The sequence below is a fragment of the Oncorhynchus mykiss genome, chromosome 6 (assembly GCF_057628025.1).
Source record: "Oncorhynchus mykiss isolate SJ-2025 chromosome 6, ASM5762802v1, whole genome shotgun sequence".
Lineage (NCBI taxonomy): Eukaryota > Metazoa > Chordata > Actinopteri > Salmoniformes > Salmonidae > Oncorhynchus > Oncorhynchus mykiss.
The window spans coordinates 84,652,911-84,673,070 of NC_143027.1; the positions used below are offsets into that span (position 1 = coordinate 84,652,911).

Sequence of the window (20,160 nt, forward strand, 5' to 3'; positions counted from 1 at the left end):
ATTCTCAGAGCCACCTTGTTGATACAATGTTTCAATATTCTCAGAGCCACCTTGTTGATACAATGTTTCAATATTCTCAGAGCCACCTTGTTGATACAATGTTTCAATATTCTCAGAGCCACCTTGTTGATACAATGTTTCAATATTCTCAGAGCCACCTTGTTGATACAATGTTTCAATATTCTCCGAGCCACCTTGTTGATACAATGTTTCAATATTCTCAGAGCCACCTTGTTGATACAATGTTTCAATATTCTCAGAGCCACCTTGTTGATACAATGTTTCAATATTCTCAGAGCCACCTTGTTGATACAATGTTTCAATATTCTCAGAGCCACCTTGTTGATACAATGTTTCAATATTCTCAGAGCCACCTTGTTGATACAATGTTTCAATATTCTCCTAGCCACCTTGTTGATACAATGTTTCAATATTCTCAGAGCCACCTTGTTGATACAATGTTTCAATATTCTCAGAGCCACCTTGTTGATACAATGTTTCAATATTCTCAGAGCCACCTTGTTGATACAATGTTTCAATATTCTCAGAGCCACCTTGTTGATACAATGTTTCAATATTCTCAGAGCCACCTTGTTGATACAATGTTTCAATATTCTCAGAGCCACCTTGTTGATACAATGTTTCAATATTCTCAGAGCCACCTTGTTGATACAATGTTTCAATATTCTCAGAGCCACCTTGTTGATACAATGTTTCAATATTCTCAGAGCCACCTTGTTGATACAATGTTTCAATATTCTCAGAGCCACCTTGTTGATACAATGTTTCAATATTCTCAGAGCCACCTTGTTGATACAATGTTTCAATATTCTCAGAGCCACCTTGTTGATACAATGTTTCAATATTCTCAGAGCCACCTTGTTGATACAATGTTTCAATATTCTCAGAGCCACCTTGTTGATACAATGTTTCAATATTCTCAGAGCCACCTTGTTGATACAATGTTTCAATATTCTCAGAGCCACCTTGTTGATACAATGTTTCAATATTCTCATAGCCACCTTGTTGATACAATGTTTCAATATTCTCAGAGCCACCTTGTTGATACAATGTTTCAATATTCTCAGAGCCACCTTGTTGATACAATGTTTCAATATTCTCAGAGCCACCTTGTTGATACAATGTTTCAATATTCTCCGAGCCACCTTGTTGATACAATGTTTCAATATTCTCAGAGCCACCTTGTTGATACAATGCTTCAATATTTGCAGAATGTTTCCCTTCCCTGGTGAATAATGCAGACAGACAAATGCTAAAATTAGCGGGAAGCGCATGAGCCAATGCCGGTGGGAAGCACAGGAGACACTGACACTGTCATAGTACACTGTGTGCACCGGTCCACAAGGGTGGCTTCATATAGCCTATAGCAGGAGATTGGCAAACTTTTTCACGTGGAGTGCCTATTTACAATTGATCCTACCATTTCTAAAGATCTGCGTGATGATTTTCATAAGCATTGCAGGCTACCTAACTGTGCCTCAAAAAAAGTCTAACTGCCAACAACTAACTAATTACACTGAACAGAAACATGTAATGTGTTGGTTCAGTGTTTCAGGAGCTGAAATAAAAGATCCCAGAAATGTTCCATATGCACAAAAAGCTTATTTCTCTCAAATTTGGTGCACAATTTGTTTACATCCCTGTTAGTGCGCATTTCCCCTTTGCCAAGATAAGCCATCCACCTGACAGGACTGGCATATCAAGAATATGGTTCAACCGCATGATCATTACACAGCTGCACCTTGTGCTGGGGACAATAAAAGGCCACTCTAAAATGTGCAGTTTTGTCACACAACACAATACCACAAATGTCTCAAGTTTGGAGGGAGTGTGCAATTTGCATGCTGACTGCAACATTGTCCACCAGAGCTGTTGCCAGATAATTGAATCAAATCAAATCAAATGTATTTATATAGCCCTTCGTACATCAGCTGATATCTCAAAGTGCTGTACAGAAACCCAGCCTAAAACCCCAAACAGCAAGCAATGCAGGTGTAGAAGCACGGTGGCTAGGAAAAACTCCCTAGAAAGGCCAAAACCTAGGAAGAAACCTAGAGAGGAACCAGGCTATGTGGGGTGGCCAGTACTCTTCTGGCTGTGCCGGGTGGAGATTATAACAGAACATGGCCAAGATGTTCAAATGTTCATAAATGACCAGCATGGTCGAATAATAATAAGGCAGAACAGTTGAAACTGGAGCAGCAGCACGGCTAGGTGGACTGGGGACAGCAAGGAGTCATCATGTCAGGTAGTCCTGGGGCATGGTCCTAGGGCTCAGGTCCTCCGAGAGAGAGAAAGAAAGAGAGAAGGAGAGAATTAGAGAACGCACACTTAGATTCACACAGGACACCGAATAGGACAGGAGAAGTACTCCAGATATAACAAACTGACCCTAGCCCCCCGACACATAAACTACTGCAGCATAAATACTGGAGGCTGAGACAGGAGGGGTCAGGAGACACTGTGGCCCCATCCGAGGACACCCCCGGACAGGGCCAAACAGGAAGGATATAACCCCACCCACTTTGCCAAAGCACAGCCCCCACACCACTAGAGGGATATCTTCAACCAGCCCCCCGACACATAAACTACTGCAGCATAAATACTGGAGGCTGAGACAGGAGGGGTCAGGAGACAATTAAATGTTCATTTCTCTACCAGAAGACGCCTTCAACATCGTTTTAGAGATTTTTGCAATACATCCAACTGGCCTCACAACCACAGACCATGTGTATGGCTTTGTGTGGGCGAGCAGTTTGCTGATGTCAACATTGTGAACAGAGTGCCCCATGGTGGCGGTGGGGTTATGGTATGGGCAGGAATAAGATACGGGACAACGAACACAATTACATTTTATCGATTGCAACTTGACTGAAGAGAGATACCGTGACAAGATTCTGAGGCCCATTGTTGTGTCATTCACCTGCCGCCATCACCTCATATTTCAGCATGATAATGTACAGCCCCATGTCGCAAGGATCTGTACACAATTCCTGGAACCTGAAAATGTCCCAGTTCTTCCATGGCCTGCATACTCACCAGACATGTCACCCATTGAGCATGTTTGGGATGCTCTGTATCAAAGTGTATGACAGCATGTTCCAGTTCCAGCAACTTTGCTCAGCCATTGTAGAGGAGTGGGACAACATTCCATAGGCCACAATCAACAGCCTATTCAACTCTATGCAAAGGAGATGTGTTGCGCTGCATTAGGCAAACAGTGGTCACATCAGATACTGATTGGTTTTCTGATCCACTCCCTTATATTTTTAAAGATATCTGTGACCAACAGATGCATATCTGTATTCCCAGTCATGTGAAATCCATAATTGAGGGCCAAGTGAATGTATTTCAATTGATTTATTTCTTTATATGAACTGTAACTCGGTAAAATCTTGTAAATTGTTTCATGTTGCTTTTATATTTTTGTTCAGTATGTATAGTTGGCTAATAGACAGAGGCGCTGTCCATTCAGCACCATGCCACAGAGCTCCACTAAACCTACCTGTACAGAGACGCCGTCCATTCTGCGGTTCTGAATCACGGGCACGGACTTAACTCACTTTAAAAAGTAATGTGTAGATTTTCCTTTTGTATTTCGTGATTTTCGTCATTCTTTGGTCGAGTTTGTTTGTCTTCATGCGTCCTTGTCGATTGTAGGCCTGATGTAGGCTATTATACATTTGATTTCAATGCCTGTGTAGGATTTATCTGTCGTAGTTGGTATTAGTGGTCAGCTGTTTTATGCACTGCTTCCTTTCACCTTGATGTCCGCATTTGAAGTTGGGACGGTTGTGACTTGATAGCGTGTATTATGCATCTATTTCATGTTCACAGTTTGCGCGATTCTACAAGTAAATTAGTCAATTCATGATAAGATTGAGTTGTGGTTGACATTGTAGCCTACACGCAGTTCCACATTCCTTTAAAACAAATATTGCAATGATAATTAATGCCTGGGGTAATTTGTATGAGTTTTAGCTGTTCTCCAAAATAGCATTTTAGAGTTGAAAAAGTAAGTATAAATGCAGTAAATGAGCTTCAACCATAGGTTTAGCAGAACTAATGCAACTAGTATAGTAGCATACAGTCATTGTACAGTAGGCTATTCCCATTTCCGGGTTATGAGACAGACAGCGTGGTAGGCAGCATCACAGGCTGGAAGTGTTTGGTTTGATGAAATCAGGAAGTTGACGTTTTTCCTTTGCAATCCGTGCTTGTGAGTGTTCCTTCGGCTATTTTGTCTTCGGTTAAACTTTCACTTGTGGATATACCGAAGTTTAGCCTGTTCAATGCTTTAGAAGCGCAAAATCAGTACCATTCGACAGTGCTTGAACACTGCGGACAATGCGGTGAGTAAATATTCCTTATCAACCACACTCATTAACGAGCAACAAGTGCGCACGTTTCGCAAACAAATGTGTCTACTTGCTGTCACTGGACGCACGTTTGGCACGTTTCAGAGTTTATAAGCCTAATAAAGTCAACTTGTTAAAGAATCAAGACCATGCACACAGTGTGTGGATTTAAAGATGTGGCATGTGTAAACCAAAGTGAATTAACTGAAGTGTCGTGTGTGTTCAAGGCCGTAAGAAATAGTAACGTCTCTATTTTTATAGTTCTGGTTGTAGACTAGTGTGTGTTCAAGGCCGTAAGAAATAGTAACGTCTCTATTTTTATAGTTCTGGCTGTAGACTAGTGTGTGTTTTACACAGAGATAATTTAAAAATACAAATTCACTAAATTAGGCAACTGTGTCTGGGTGGGTATAATTTGTGGAACGGGGTGGGTATAATTTGTGGAACGGGGTGGGTATAATTTGTGGAACGGGGTGGGTATAATTTGTGGAACTGGGTGGGTATAATTTGTGGAACTGGGTGGGTATAATTTGTGGAACGTTCCAACAGGAATCTGTTCCAAGAGCTTTGTAAAGTACAAGGATGTCAACAAACAACCCATTCAAAGTAGCACGATCACTTCACATTCACGCTGTTTATTGTATATGGGTCTGAAACAATAACACGAGAAGTCATAAAAGTTATAGTATATAGATTCTCGTACTAGACACAAGTACATTATTCTAATTAAGGCATCTCGACAACTATAGTTGTAAATGTTGGGTGGCAATTTGTGTATCCATTAACTTGTTGTTATGCAATGTGAGTGTGTGACTGCTTTCACTTTCTCTAGATCAAACCTATGTCTGCCTGCCTGCCTGCTTGACTGGCTGTGTTTTGCAGGGCTCGGACAAATGGCCTCTCCTTCTGTCCTCCCTCCTACCACAGCCCATCTCTGACCAGTGTCTTCCACCACACCAGTGACTCAGACTGGGACCAGTCCCACTGACCACCACCACCCTGTGCTGGTGCTAGTTCAGTCCTGCCCTGCTGTGGAGGAGGAGGCATGTCCTACTGGTCAGTCGGCCTCTCCAAGGCCACTGGAGACACACAGAGCAACAACATGGAGGAACAAGAGAAACACGATCTTGAACAAGATGGTGAGATAATTAACTTTTACTGTATTGTACTTATCTCAAAGAGTATTTTCCTTATTCCTTACATTGGAGGAGAATGTCCAAGGTCCCATCAGACCTTTAGAGAAGGATATGAGTAGAAAGAATGCAAGGAATCAAGGAAAGACGGCTTGATAATGAGCCATAGGCTGGTTAATGTGTTTTCCCTGGTTGTGGTTAGTACTGGAACATTCTTTGTGTGTCTGTTTCCAGTTCAACCCTCTGCCAAAGTCCTGTGTCACTGTGTCTTGTTGCAGTTCCGCTGACAATGTAGCATTGTTCAATACATGACCAGTGTGGCTCTCAGGCTACTGGTGAAACATAGAGATACTGTATCAATTTGTGTGTGTGTGTGTGTGTGTGTGTGTGTGTGCACGTGCACATACACATTTTACTATACTAGTAAACCAAATAAAATTCAGAGAAGTGAGGACATTTCGTTGGTCCTCACTTGTAAAAAAGGCTATTCAGGGGTTATGTTTAGGGTTAGAGAAAATGTGATTTTGAATGGGAATCAATTGTTGGTCCTCACAAGTTTAGTAAGGTATGTGAGACAAGAGTTCAGGTAGTTTGTCTAGGCACCTTGGTTGGACTGGGAGCTAGTATCAGCCAACATTATCATACTGTTTAAAAAAACAAACAATTTTTAGGTATTTAATTGTTGGTTAAGGGCTTGTAAATAAGCAGTTCACTGTAAGGTTGTATTCGGCGCATGGGACAAATACAATTTGATTTGATCCCCTTTAGATACTGTGTTCTGTTAGACTGCTCCCAGATCTGTTTGTGCCATTGGCATAACAATCACCATAGGAGTTGTCAAGACGGCACAAACAGATCTGGAATCAGGCTACTGTTCCGTGGCAGTCGGAGACGTTTTGACTGTGAACCAGCGGATTCAGAATTGGTGAGGCTCATCTGTGTCTGAGTGTCGGCTGCTTAAATATAGAAGACAGAACTGAAACAACAACACCACTGGGTTCAGTCAAGTGGTGGTAGCAGCACTACTGTATCCTATGTTACTACTGAAGTCACTGCAGCACCGTCTGAAACAACAACACCACTGGGTTCAGTCAAGTGGTGGCAGCAGCACTACTGTATCCTATGTTACTACTGAAGTCACTGCAGCACCGTCTGAAACAACAACACCACTGGGTTCAGTCAAGTGGTGGTAGCAGCACTACTGTATCCTATGTTACTACTGAAGTCACTGCAGCACTGTCTGAAACAACAACACCACTGGGTTCAGTCAAGTGGTGGTAGCAGCACTACTGTATCCTATGTTACTACTGAAGTCACTGCAGCACTGTCTGAAACAACAACACCACTGGGTTCAGTCAAGTGGTGGTAGCAGCACTACTGAATCCTATGTTACTACTGAAGTCACTGCAGCACCGTCTGAAACAACAACACCACTGGGTTCAGTCAAGTGGTGGCAGCAGCACTACTGTATCCTATGTTACTACTGAAGTCACTGCAGCACCGTCTGAAACAACAACACCACTGGGTTCAGTCAAGTGGTGGCAGCAGCACTACTGTATCCTATGTTACTACTGAAGTCACTGTAGCACTGTCTGAAACAACAACACCACTGGGTTCAGTCAAGTGGTGGCAGCAGCACTACTGTATCCTATGTTACTACTGAAGTCACTGCAGCACTGTCTGAAACAACAACACCACTGGGTTCAGTCAAGTGGTGGCAGCAGCACTACTGTATCCTATGTTACTACTGAAGTCACTGCAGCACTGTCTGAAACAACAACACCACTGGGTTCAGTCAAGTGGTGGCAGCAGCACTACTGTATCCTATGTTACTACTGAAGTCACTGCAGCACTGTCTGAAACAACAACACCACTGGGTTCAGTCAAGAGGTGGCAGCAGCACTACTGTATCCTATGTTACTACTGAAGTCACTGCAGCACTGTCTGAAACAACAACACCACTGGGTTCAGTCAAGAGGTGGCAGCAGCACTACTGTATCCTATGTTACTACTGAAGTCACTGCAGCACTGTCTGAAACAACAACACCACTGGGTTCAGTCAAGTGGTGGCAGCAGCACTACTGTATCCTATGTTACTACTGAAGTCACTGTAGCACCGTCTGAAACAACAACACCACTGGGTTCAGTCAAGTGGTGGCAGCAGCACTACTGTATCCTATGTTACTACTGAAGTCACTGTAGCACTGTCTGAAACAACAACACCACTGGGTTCAGTCAAGTGGTGGCAGCAGCACTACTGTATCCTATGTTACTACTGAAGTCACTGCAGTACCGTCTGAAACAACAACACCACTGGGTTCAGTCAAGTGGTAGCAGCAGCACTACTGTATCCTATGTTACTACTGAAGTCACTGCAGCACTGTCTGAAACAACAACACCACTGGGTTCAGTCAAGTGGTGGCAGCAGCACTACTGTATCCTATGTTACTACTGAAGTCACTGCAGCACTGTCTGAAATGACCTTTTATAGTTATGGGCCCTGGTGAAAAGTAGGGCACTATCCGTAGGGAATAGGGTGCCATTTTGGACGGACACTACGTAAATATACTGTAGATGCTTTAGAAAGGCTCTGTGGAAGAATTGACACCTCCATGTTTTCATTCAGAAGGGCATTTTCTCGTCTCATAACATGTTTTTAAATCATAATGATTGTGGAATTTGAAACTTTGACATTTAGATGGTTCATAAAATTGCTTGTTTGTCGGTGATGTGTGGAACAGCAAAATCAGTGTCTAGAAGGGCAACTGTGTCTTACTCAGTACCAGTGGCAGGTGTGATAGACCACATATAGGTTGTGAGAGTATGAAAAATGGTGTGTGTGAGAGAGCGAATGAAAAAGCATGTGTGAGAGAGACAGAAACTTTTACTCTTCCTCTCTCTCTCTCTCCCCTTTCTCTCTCTTCCTCTCTCTCTCTCTCTCTCTTCCACTCCTCTCTCTCTCCCCTTTCTCTCTCTCCCTCTCTCTCTCTGTCTCCCACTCCCCTTTCTCTCTCCCTATCTCTGCCTCTTCTACTCCTCTCTCTCTCTCTCTCTCTCCCCTTTCTCTCTCTCTCTCTCTCTCTCTCTCTCTTTTCCACTCCTCTCTCTCTCTATCTCCCACTCCTATTTCTCTCTCTCTCTCTCTCTTCCACTCCTCTCTCTCTCTCTCTCTCTCTTCCACTCCTCTCTCTCTCTCTCTCTCTCTCCGACTCCTCTTTCTCTCTCTCTCTCTCTCTCTCTTCCACTCCTCTTTCTTTCTATCTCTCTTCCACTCCTCTCTCTTTCTCTCTCTTCCACTCCTCTCTCTATCTCCCACTCCTCTCTCTCTCTCTCTCCTCTCTCTCTCTCTCTCCCACTCCTCTCTCTCTCTCTCTCCCACTCCTCTCTCTCTCTCTCTCCCACTCCTCTCTCTCTCTCCCCTGTCTCTCTCTCTCTTCCACCCCTTTCTCTCTCTCCCACTCCCCTTGCTCTGTCTCTCTCCCACTCTCATTTCCCTCTCTCCCTCTCTCTCGGTCTCTCTCCCACTCCCCTTGCTCTGTCTCTCTCTCCCACTCCCCTTGCTGTCTCTCTCCCACTCCCCTTTCTCTCTCTCCCTCTCTCTCTCTGTCTCCCACTCCCCTTTCTCTCTCCCTATCTCTTCCTCTTCTACTCCTCTCTCTCTCTCTCTCTCTCTCCCCTTTCTCTCTCTCTCTCTCTCTCTCTCTCTCTCTCTCTCTCTCTTTTCCACTCCTCTCTCTCTCTAACTCCGACTCCTCTTTCTCTCTCTCTCTCTTCCACTCCTCTTTCTTTCTCTCTTCCACTCCTCTCTCCCACTCCTCTCTCTCTCTCTCTCTCCTCTCTCTCTCTCTCTCTCTTCCACTCCTCTCTCTCTCCCCTTTCTCTCTCTCCCTCTCTCTCTCTGTCTCCCACTCCCCTTTCTCTCTCCCTATCTCTGCCTCTTCTACTCCTCTCTCTCTCTCTCTCTCCCCTTTCTCTCTCTCTCTCTCTCTCTCTCTCTCTTTTCCACTCCTCTCTCTCTCTATCTCCCACTCCTCTTTCTCTCTCTCTCTCTCTTCCACTCCTCTCTCTCTCTCTCTCTCTCTTCCACTCCTCTCTCTCTCTCTCTCTCTCCGACTCCTCTTTCTCTCTCTCTCTCTCTCTCTCTTCCACTCCTCTTTCTTTCTATCTCTCTTCCACTCCTCTCTCTTTCTCTCTCTCTCCCACTCCCCTTTCTCTCTCTCCCTCTCTCTCTCTGTCTCCCACTCCCCTTTCTCTCTCCCTATCTCTTCCTCTTCTACTCCTCTCTCTCTCTCTCTCTCCCCTTTCTCTCTCTCTCTCTCTCTCTCTCTCTCTTTTCCACTCCTCTCTCTCTCTATCTCCCACTCCTCTTTCTCTCTCTCTCTCTCTTCCACTCCTCTCTCTCTCTCTCTCTCTTCCACTCCTCTCTCTCTCTCTCTCTCTCCGACTCCTCTTTCTCTCTCTCTCTCTCTTCCACTCCTCTTTCTTTCTATCTCTCTTCCACTCCTCTCTCTTTCTCTCTCTCTTCCACTCCTCTCTCTATCTCTCACTCCTCTCTCTCTCTCTCTCTATCTCCCACTCCTCTCTCTCTATCTCCCACTCCTCTCTCTCTCTCTCCCACTCCTCTCTCTCTCTCTCTCTCCCACTCCTCTCTCTCTCTCTCTCCCACTCCTCTCTCTCTCTCTCCCACTCCTCTCTCTCTCTCCCCTGTCTCTCTCTCTCTCTTCCACCCCTTTCTCTCTCTCCCACTCCCCTTGCTCTGTCTCTCTCCCACTCTCATTTCCCTCTCTCCCTCTCTCTCGGTCTCTCTCCCACTCCCCTTGCTCTGTCTCTCTCTCCCACTCCCATTGCTCTGTCTCTCTCCCACTCCCCTTTCTCTCTCTCCCTCTCTCTCTCTGTCTCCCACTCCCCTTTCTCTCTCCCTATCTCTTCCTCTTCTACTCCTCTCTCTCTCTCTTTTCCACTCCTCTCTCTCTATCTCCCACTCCTCTTTCTCTCTCTCTCTCTTCCACTCCTCTCTCTCTCTCTCTTCCACTCCTCGCTCTCTCTCTCTCTCTCTCTCTCTCTCTCTCTCTCTCTCTCTCCGACTCCTCTTTCTCTCTCTCTCTCTCTCTTCCACTCCTCTTTCTTTCTCTCTCTCTTCCACTCCTCTCTCCCACTCCTCTCTCTCTCTCCCCCTCTCTCTCTCTCTCTCTCTCTCTCTCCCACTCCTCTCTCTCTCTCTCTCCCACTCCCCTCTCTCTCTCCCCTGTCTCTCTCTCCCACTCCCCTTGCTCTGTCTCTCTCTCTCTCCCACTCCCCTTGCTCTGTCTCTCTCCCACTCTCATTTCCCGCTCTCCCTCTCTCTCGGTCTCTCTCCCACTCCACTCCTCTCTCTCTATCTCCCACTCCTCTTTCTCTCTCTCTCTCTTCCACTCCCCTCTCTCTCTCTCTCTCTTCCACTCCTCTCTCTCTCTCGCTCTCTCTCTCTCTCTCTCTCTCTCTCTCCGACTCCTCTTTCTCTCCCCGACTCCTCTCTCTATCTCCCACTCCTCTCTCTCTCTCTCTCTCTATCTCCCACTCCTCTCTCTCTCTCTCTCCCACTCCTCTCTCTCTCTCTCTCTCTCTCTCCCACTCCCCTCTCTCTCTCCCCTGTCTCTCTCTCTCTTCCACCCCTTTCTCTCTCTCCCACTCCCCTTGCTCTGTCTCTCTCTCTCTCTCCCACTCCCCTTGCTCTGTCTCTCTCCCACTCTCATTTCCCGCTCTCCCTCTCTCTCGGTCTCTCTCCCACTCCCCTATCTCTGCCTCTTCTACTCCTCTCTCACTCTCCCCTTTCTCTCTCTCTCTCTCTCTCTCTCTCTCTCTCTCTCTCTCTCTCTCTCTCTCTCTCTCTCTTCCACTCCTCTCTATCTCCCACTCCTCTCTCTCTCTCTCTCTCTCTCTCTCCCACTCCCCCCTCTCTCTCTCTCTTTTCCACTCCTCTCTCTCTCTATCTCCCACTCCTCTTTCTCTCTCTCTCTCCCACTCCTCTCTCGCTCTCTCTTCCACTCCTCTCTCTCTCTCTCTCTCTCTCTCTCTCTCTTCCACTCCTCTTTCTTTCTCTCTCTCTCCCACTCCTCTCTCTCTCTCTCTCTCTCTCCCACTCCTCTCTCCCACTCTCTCTCTCTCTCTCTCTCTCTCTCCCACTCCCCCCTCTCTCTCTCTCTCTCTCTCTCCCACTCCCCCTCTCTCTCTCTCTTTTCCACTCCTCTCTCTCTATCTCCCACTCCTCTTTCTCTCTCTCTTTCTTCCACTCCTCTCTCTCTCTCTCTCTCTCCCACTCCCCCCCCCCTCTCTCTCTCTCTCTCTCTCTCTCTCCCACTCCCCCCTCTCTCTCTCTCTCTCTCTCTCTCCCACTCCCCCCTCTCTCTCTCTCGCTCTCTCTCTCTCTCCCACTCCCCCCCCTCTCTCTCTCTCTCTCTCTCTCTCCCACTCTCCCCCCTCTCTCTCTCTCTCTCTCTCTCTCCCACTCCCCTCTCTCTCTCTCTCTCTCTCACTCCCCTTTCCCTCTTTCTCTCTCTCTCTTCCACTCCTCTCTCTCTCACTCTCTTTTCCACTCCCATTTTTCTCTTCTCTCCCCCTTTCAATTCAATTGAATTTATTGACATGGCAAGTTCATTATTACTTACATTGTCAAAGTATACATATCGAAAAATAAATATATATTTATATATATAAAATATATATATATATTTATATATAAATAAATGTGGGATCAACAGTAATAGTGGTAGTGGACATGGGATTACCATTAACAACAACTACAACAATATTAATGAGAACAACAATACATTAAAGCTATGGTAGTAGACCAGTGTCAACATGACTGAGAAGACACATGACGTGGTATGAAAGACTGCACATTTTGGCTTTTCACCCAATAAATATTATATTTTTTCTTCATCTTTTATAGTTTCAAATTCTTTGTATTGAATTATAATTTTGGGAAATAAATATTCTGTTAGGTCTGAGTATTTGTCACAGTGTAGTAGGAAATGCAGCTCTGTCTCTACCTCTACCTCTCTCTCTCTCTCTCTCTGTCTTCCACTCCTCTCTCTCTCTCTGTCTTCCACTCCTCTTTCTCTCTCTCCTCTTTCTCTCGCTCTCCTCTTTCTCTCTCTCTCTCTCTCTCTCTCTCGCTCTGTCTCTCTTCCACTCTCTCTCTCTCTCTCTCTCTCTCCCACTCCCCTTTCTCTCTTTCTCTTCCACTCCCCTTTCTCTCTTTCTCTTCCACTCCCCTTTCTCTCTCCCTCTCCCATGTCTCTCTCTCTTCCACCCCTTTCTCTCTCTCCCTCTCTGTCTCTCTCCCACTCCCCTTTCTCTGTCTCTCTCCGTCTCTCTTTTCCTCTCCCTCTCGCTCCCTCTCTCTCTCTCTCTCCCACTCCCCTTTCTCTCTCCGTCTCTCTTTTCCTCTCCCTCTCTCTCCCTCTCTCTCTGTCTCTCTCCCTCTCCCCTCTCTCTCTCTCTTCCACCCCTTTCTCTCTCTCCCACTCCCCTTGCTCTGTCTCTCTCTCTCTCTCCCATTCCCCTTGCTCTGTCTCTCTCCCACTCTCATTTCCCTCTCTCCCTCTCTCTCGGTCTCTCTCCCACTCCCCTTGCTCTGTCTCTCTCTCCCACTCCCCTTTCTCTCTCTCCCTCTCTCTGTCTCTCTCCCACTCCCCTTGCTCTGTCTCTCTCTCTCTCTCCCACTCCCTCTCTCTCTGTCTCTCTCCCTCTCTTTCTCTCTCCCTCTCTCTCTGTCACTCTCCCACTCCCCTGTCTCTCTCTCTGTCTCTCTCCCACTCCCCTTTCTCTCTCTCCCTCTCTCTCTGTCTCTCTCCCTATCTCTCTTTCTCTCTCCCTCTCTCTCTCTCCCACTCCCCTTGCTCTCTCTCTCCCACTCCCCTTTCTCTCTCTCCCTCTCTCTGTCTCTCTCCCACTCCCCTTGCTCTCCCACTCTCTCTCTCCCACTCTCTCTCTCTCTCTCTCCCTCTCTCTCTGTCACTCTCCCACTCCCCTGTCTCTCTCTCTGTCTCTCTCCCACTCCCCTTTCTCTCTCTCTCTCTGTCTCTCTCCCTCTCTCTCTGTCTCTCTCCCTATCTCTCTTTCTCTCTCCCTCTCTCTCTCTCCCACTCCCCTTGCTCTGTCTCTTTCCCACTCCCCTTTCTCTCTCTCCCTCTCTCTCTGTCTCTCTCCCACTCCCCTGTCTCTCTCTCTGTCTCTCTCCCACTCCCCTGTCTCTCTCCCTCTCTCTCTGTCTCTCTCCCTCTCTCCCTCTCTCTCTTTCTCTCTCCCTCTCTCTCTGTCTCTCTCCCTCTCTCTCTGTCTCTCTCCCACTCCCCTTTCTCTGTCTCTCTCCGTCTTTCTTTTCCTCTCTGTGAGGCTGTGTGCTAAGTGAAGTCTATCCCGGGGGAAGCAGGCAGAGAAGAGAGGTGGAGGGTTGGGTTACACTCTGCAGGGATGGGTGGTGGGGTAGAGATCGATAGGGGATAAAGACTGAGAGGCAGAGAAATATCATCATTACCTTTCCTTTAGGACACTCAGAGCTAGTGTCAGAGAGGAGGGAGGGAGGGAGGGAGGGAGACTGGTGGCTGGGGCCGCCCCCCCCCCTCCCTCTCTGACACTAGCTCTGAGTGCAGCCAGCTAGCCAGCCAGCCACAGCCAGGGAGGTAGAAGGAGGGATGCAGAGAGAGCCATCGGCCATGCAGACAGGCTAGAGAGAGGCTCCTTGGATGCATAACACACTACAGAGGGAAAGGCTGTATGAGAAAATAAACAAGCGATCTGAATGCCATGGGGAGATGGGAGACTAGAGAAGGGTCCAGTCTCATAGTATGAACAGGTATGCTACAGGACATGTGGCTGATGCCCTAGCCCAGAGTAACACTGCTCACTGTAGTCACTGTGTAGCTGATGTAGCTAGCTGGGTGAATATAGTCTTGTTTACAGTCTGGAGCATATGTACAGGGCATGTTGTTATACGTGTGGCTAAAGCTAATGCTACATCAGATTAGTGGTAAATCTGTGAGTTTAATGTACTTTAGCTGTGATTGACGCTAGTGTTAGCCTGTAGGATCTGATTGTTTACCTGTGCAGCTGTGTGTACTGTGGGCTAGTAGAGGCATGTTTTTAATTCAGAGAGAGATGGGGACCCTGAAGATTTAATTTTCACTCTGACTGACTCGGTTTCGGGAAATCTCTTTTTATGCTTGTGGCTGGCTATACACTGTGACTATACACTGTGACTATACACTTTGTGGCTATACACTTTGTGACTATACACTTTGTGGCTATACACTTTGTGACTATACACTTTCTGACTATACACTTTGTGGCTATACACTTTGTGACTATACACTTTGTGACTATACACTTTGTGACTATACACTTTGTGGCTATACACTTTGTGACTATACACTTTGTGACTATACACTTTGTGGCTATACACTTTGTGGCTATACACTTTGTGGCTATACACTTTGTGACTACCGGTATACACTTTGTGACTATACACTTTGTGGCTATACACTTTGTGGCTATACACTTTGTGACTATACACTTTGTGACTATACACTTTGACTATACACTTTGTGGCTATACACTTTGTGACTATACACTTTGTGACTATACACTTTGTGACTATACACTTTGTGGCTATACACTTTGTGGCTATACACTTTGTGACTATACACTTTGTGACTATACACTTTGTGGCTATACACTTTGTGGCTATACACTTTGTGACTATACACTTTGTGGCTATACACTTTGTGGCTATACACTTTGTGACTATACACTTTGTGACTATACACTTTGTGGCTATACACTTTGTGGCTATACACTTTGTGACTATACACTTTGACTATACACTTTGTGGCTATACACTTTGTGACTATACACTTTGACTATACACTTTGTGGCTATACACTTTGTGACTATACACTTTGACTATACACTTTGTGGCTATACACTTTGTGACTATACACTTTCTGACTATACACTTTGTGGCTATACACTTTGTGACTATACACTTTGTGACTATACACTTTGTGACTATACACTTTGTGACTATACACTTTGTGGCTATACACTTTGTGGCTATACACTTTGTGGCTATACACTTTGTGACTATACACTTTGTGGCTATACACTTTGTGGCTATACACTTTGTGACTATACACTTTGTGACTATACACTTTGTGGCTATACACTTTGTGACTATACACTTTGTGGCTATACACTTTGTGGCTATACACTGTGACTATACACTGTGTGACTATACACTGTGACTATACACTTTGTGGCTATACACTTTGTGACTATATACTGTGACTATACACTGTGTGACTATACACTGTGACTATACACTTTGTGGCTATACACTTTGTGGCTATACACTGTGACTATACACTGTGACTATACACTGTGACTATACACTTTGTGACTATACACTTTGTGACTATACACTGTGACTATACACTGTGACTATACACTTTGTGGCTATACACTTTGTGGCTATACACTTTGTGGCTATACACTTTGTGGCTATACACTTTGTGACTATACACTGTGACTATACACTGTGACTATACACTGTGTGACTATACACTGTGACTATACACTGTGACTATACACTGTGTGACTATACACTGACTATACACTGTGTGACTATACACTGTGACTATACACTGTGTGACTATACACTGTGACTATACACTTTGTGACTATACACTTTGTGACTATACACTTTGTGACTATACACTGTGACTATACACTGTGACTATACACTTTGTGACTATACACTTTGTGGCTATACACTTTGTGGCTATACACTTTGTGACTATACACTGTGACTATACACTGTGACTATACACTGTGACTATACACTGTGTGACTATACACTGTGACTATACACTTTGTGGCTATACACTTTGTGGCTATACACTTTGTGACTATACACTGTGACTATACACTGTGACTATACACTTTGTGGCTATACACTTTGTGGCTATACACTTTGTGACTATACACTGTGACTGAACACTGTGACTATACACTTTGTGGCTATACACTTTGTGACTATACACTTTGTGGCTATACACTTTGTGACTATACACTTTGTGGCTATACACTTTGTGGCTATACACTTTGTGACTATACACTGTGACTATACACTGTGACTATACACTTTGTGGCTATACACTTTGTGGCTATACACTTTGTGACTATACACTGTGACTATACACTGTGACTATACACTTTGTGACTATACACTTTGTGGCTATACACTTTGTGACTATACACTTTGTGACTATACACTTTGTGACTATACACTTTGTGGCTATACACTTTGTGACTATACACTGTGACTATACACTGTGACTATACACTTTGTGGCTATACACTTTGTGACTATACACTTTGTGGCTATACACTTTGTGGCTATACACTTTGTGGCTATACACTTTGTGGCTATACACTTTGTGACTATACACTGTGACTATACACTGTGACTATACACTTTGTGGCTATACACTTTGTGACTATACACTTTGTGGCTATACACTTTGTGACTATACACTTTGTGGCTATACACTTTGTGGCTATACACTTTGTGACTATACACTTTGTGGCTATACACTTTGTGACTATACACTTTGTGACTATACACTTTGTGACTATACACTTTGACTATACACTTTGTGACTATACACTTTGACTATACACTTTGTGGCTATACACTTTGACTATACACTTTGTGACTATACACTTTGTGACTATACACTTTGTGGCTATACACTTTGTGGCTATACACTTTGACTATACACTTTGTGACTATACACTTTGTGACTATACACTTTGTGGCTATACACTTTCTGACTATACACTTTGTGGCTATACACTTTGTGACTATACACTTTGTGACTATACACTTTGTGACTATACACTTTGTGACTATACACTTTCTGACTATACACTTTGTGGCTATACACTTTGTGGCTATACACTTTGTGACTATACACTTTGTGGCTATACACTTTGTGGCTATACACTTTGTGGCTATACACTTTGTGACTATACACTTTGTGGCTATACACTTTCTGACTATACACTTTGTGGCTATACACTTTGTGACTATACACTTTGTGGCTATACACTTTGTGGCTATACACTTTGTGACTATACACTTTGTGGCTATACACTTTGACTATACACTTTGTGGCTATACACTTTGTGGCTATACACTTTGTGACTATACACTTTGTGGCTATACACTTTGTGACTATACACTTTGTGGCTATACACTTTGTGACTATACACTTTGTGACTATACACTTTGTGGCTATACACTTTGTGACTATACACTTTGTGGCTATACACTTTGTGGCTATACACTTTGTGACTATACACTTTGTGGCTATACACTTTCTGACTATACACTTTGTGGCTATACACTTTGTGACTATACACTTTGTGGCTATACACTTTGTGGCTATACACTTTCTGACTATACACTTTGTGGCTATACACTTTGTGACTATACACTTTGTGGCTATACACTTTGTGACTATACACTTTGTGACTATACACTTTGTGGCTATACACTTTGTGGCTATACACTTTGTGGCTATACACTTTGTGACTATACACTTTGTGACTATACACTTTGTGGCTATACACTTTCTGACTATACACTTTGTGGCTATACACTTTGTGACTATACACTTTGTGACTATACACTTTGTGACTATACACTTTGTGACTATACACTTTCTGACTATACACTTTGTGGCTATACACTTTGTGGCTATACACTTTGTGACTATACACTTTGTGGCTATACACTTTGTGGCTATACACTTTGTGGCTATACACTTTGTGACTATACACTTTGTGGCTATACACTTTCTGACTATACACTTTGTGGCTATACACTTTGTGACTATACACTTTGTGGCTATATACTTTGTGGCTATACACTTTGTGGCTATACACTTTGTGACTATACACTTTGTGGCTATACACTTTGACTATACACTTTGTGGCTATACACTTTGTGGCTATACACTTTGTGACTATACACTTTGTGGCTATACACTTTGTGACTATACACTTTGTGGCTATACACTTTGTGACTATACACTTTGTGACTATACACTTTGTGGCTATACACTTTGTGACTATACACTTTGTGGCTATACACTTTGTGGCTATACACTTTGTGACTATACACTTTGTGGCTATACACTTTCTGACTATACACTTTGTGGCTATACACTTTGTGACTATACACTTTGTGGCTATACACTTTGTGGCTATACACTTTCTGACTATACACTTTGTGGCTATACACTTTGTGACTATACACTTTGTGGCTATACACTTTGTGACTATACACTTTGTGACTATACACTTTGTGGCTATACACTTTGTGGCTATACACTTTGTGGCTATACACTTTGTGACTATACACTTTGTGGCTATACACTTTCTGACTATACACTTTGTGGCTATACACTTTGTGACTATACACTTTGTGGCTATATACTTTGTGGCTATACACTTTCTGACTATACACTTTGTGGCTATACACTTTGTGACTATACACTTTGTGGCTATACACTTTGTGGCTATACACTTTCTGACTATACACTTTGTGGCTATACACTTTGTGACTATACACTTTGTGGCTATACACTTTGTGGCTATACACTTTGTGACTATACACTTTGTGGCTATACACTTTGACTATACACTTTGTGACTATACACTTTGTGACTATACACTTTGTGACTATACACTTTGTGACTATACACTTTGTGACTATACACTTTGTGACTATACACTTTGTGACTATACACTTTGTGACTATACACTTTGTGGCTATACACTTTGTGGCTATACACTTTGTGGCTATACACTTTGTGGCTATACACTTTGTGGCTATACACTTTGTGGCTATACACTTTGTGACTATACACTTTGTGGCTATACACTTTGTGGCTATATACTTTGTGGCTATACACTTTGTGACTATACACTTTGTGACTATACACTTTCTGACTATACACTTTGTGGCTATACACTTTGTGGCTATACACTTTGTGGCTATACACTTTGTGACTATACACTTTGTGGCTATACACTTTGTGGCTATACACTTTGTGACTATACACTTTGTGACTATACACTTTGTGACTATACACTTTGTGACTATACACTTTGTGACTATACACTTTGTGGCTATACACTTTGTGGCTATACACTTTGTGGCTATACACTTTGTGGCTATACACTTTGTGACTATACACTTTGTGGCTATACACTTTGTGGCTATACACTTTGTGGCTATACACTTTGTGACTATACACTTTGTGACTATACACTTTCTGACTATACACTTTGTGGCTATACACTTTGTGACTATACACTTTGTGGCTATACACTTTCTGACTATACACTTTGTGGCTATACACTTTGTGACTATACACTTTGTGACTATACACTTTGTGACTATACACTTTGTGACTATACACTTTGTGACTATACACTTTCTGACTATACACTTTGTGGCTATACACTTTGTGACTATACACTTTGTGGCTATACACTTTGTGGCTATACACTTTGTGGCTATACACTTTGACTATACA

The 20,160-nt window shown here is 43.9% G+C and overlaps 1 protein-coding gene across 1 annotated transcript in view; it reads left to right on the forward strand.

Annotated features, from left to right (window-relative positions):
* The first annotated feature begins 4,197 nt into the window (after positions 1 to 4,197).
* Positions 4,198 to 20,160, forward strand: part of LOC110526993 (leucine-rich repeat kinase 1) — a 142,464-nt gene continuing 126,501 nt past the window's right edge. Inside the window, exons 1-2 of the mRNA XM_090239182.1 lie at positions 4,198 to 4,373; positions 5,307 to 5,518. Coding sequence (XP_090095308.1) covers positions 5,425 to 5,518 — 94 coding nt within the window. The 5' untranslated portion in view covers positions 4,198 to 4,373; positions 5,307 to 5,424. The remainder of the gene's footprint in view (positions 4,374 to 5,306; positions 5,519 to 20,160) is intronic.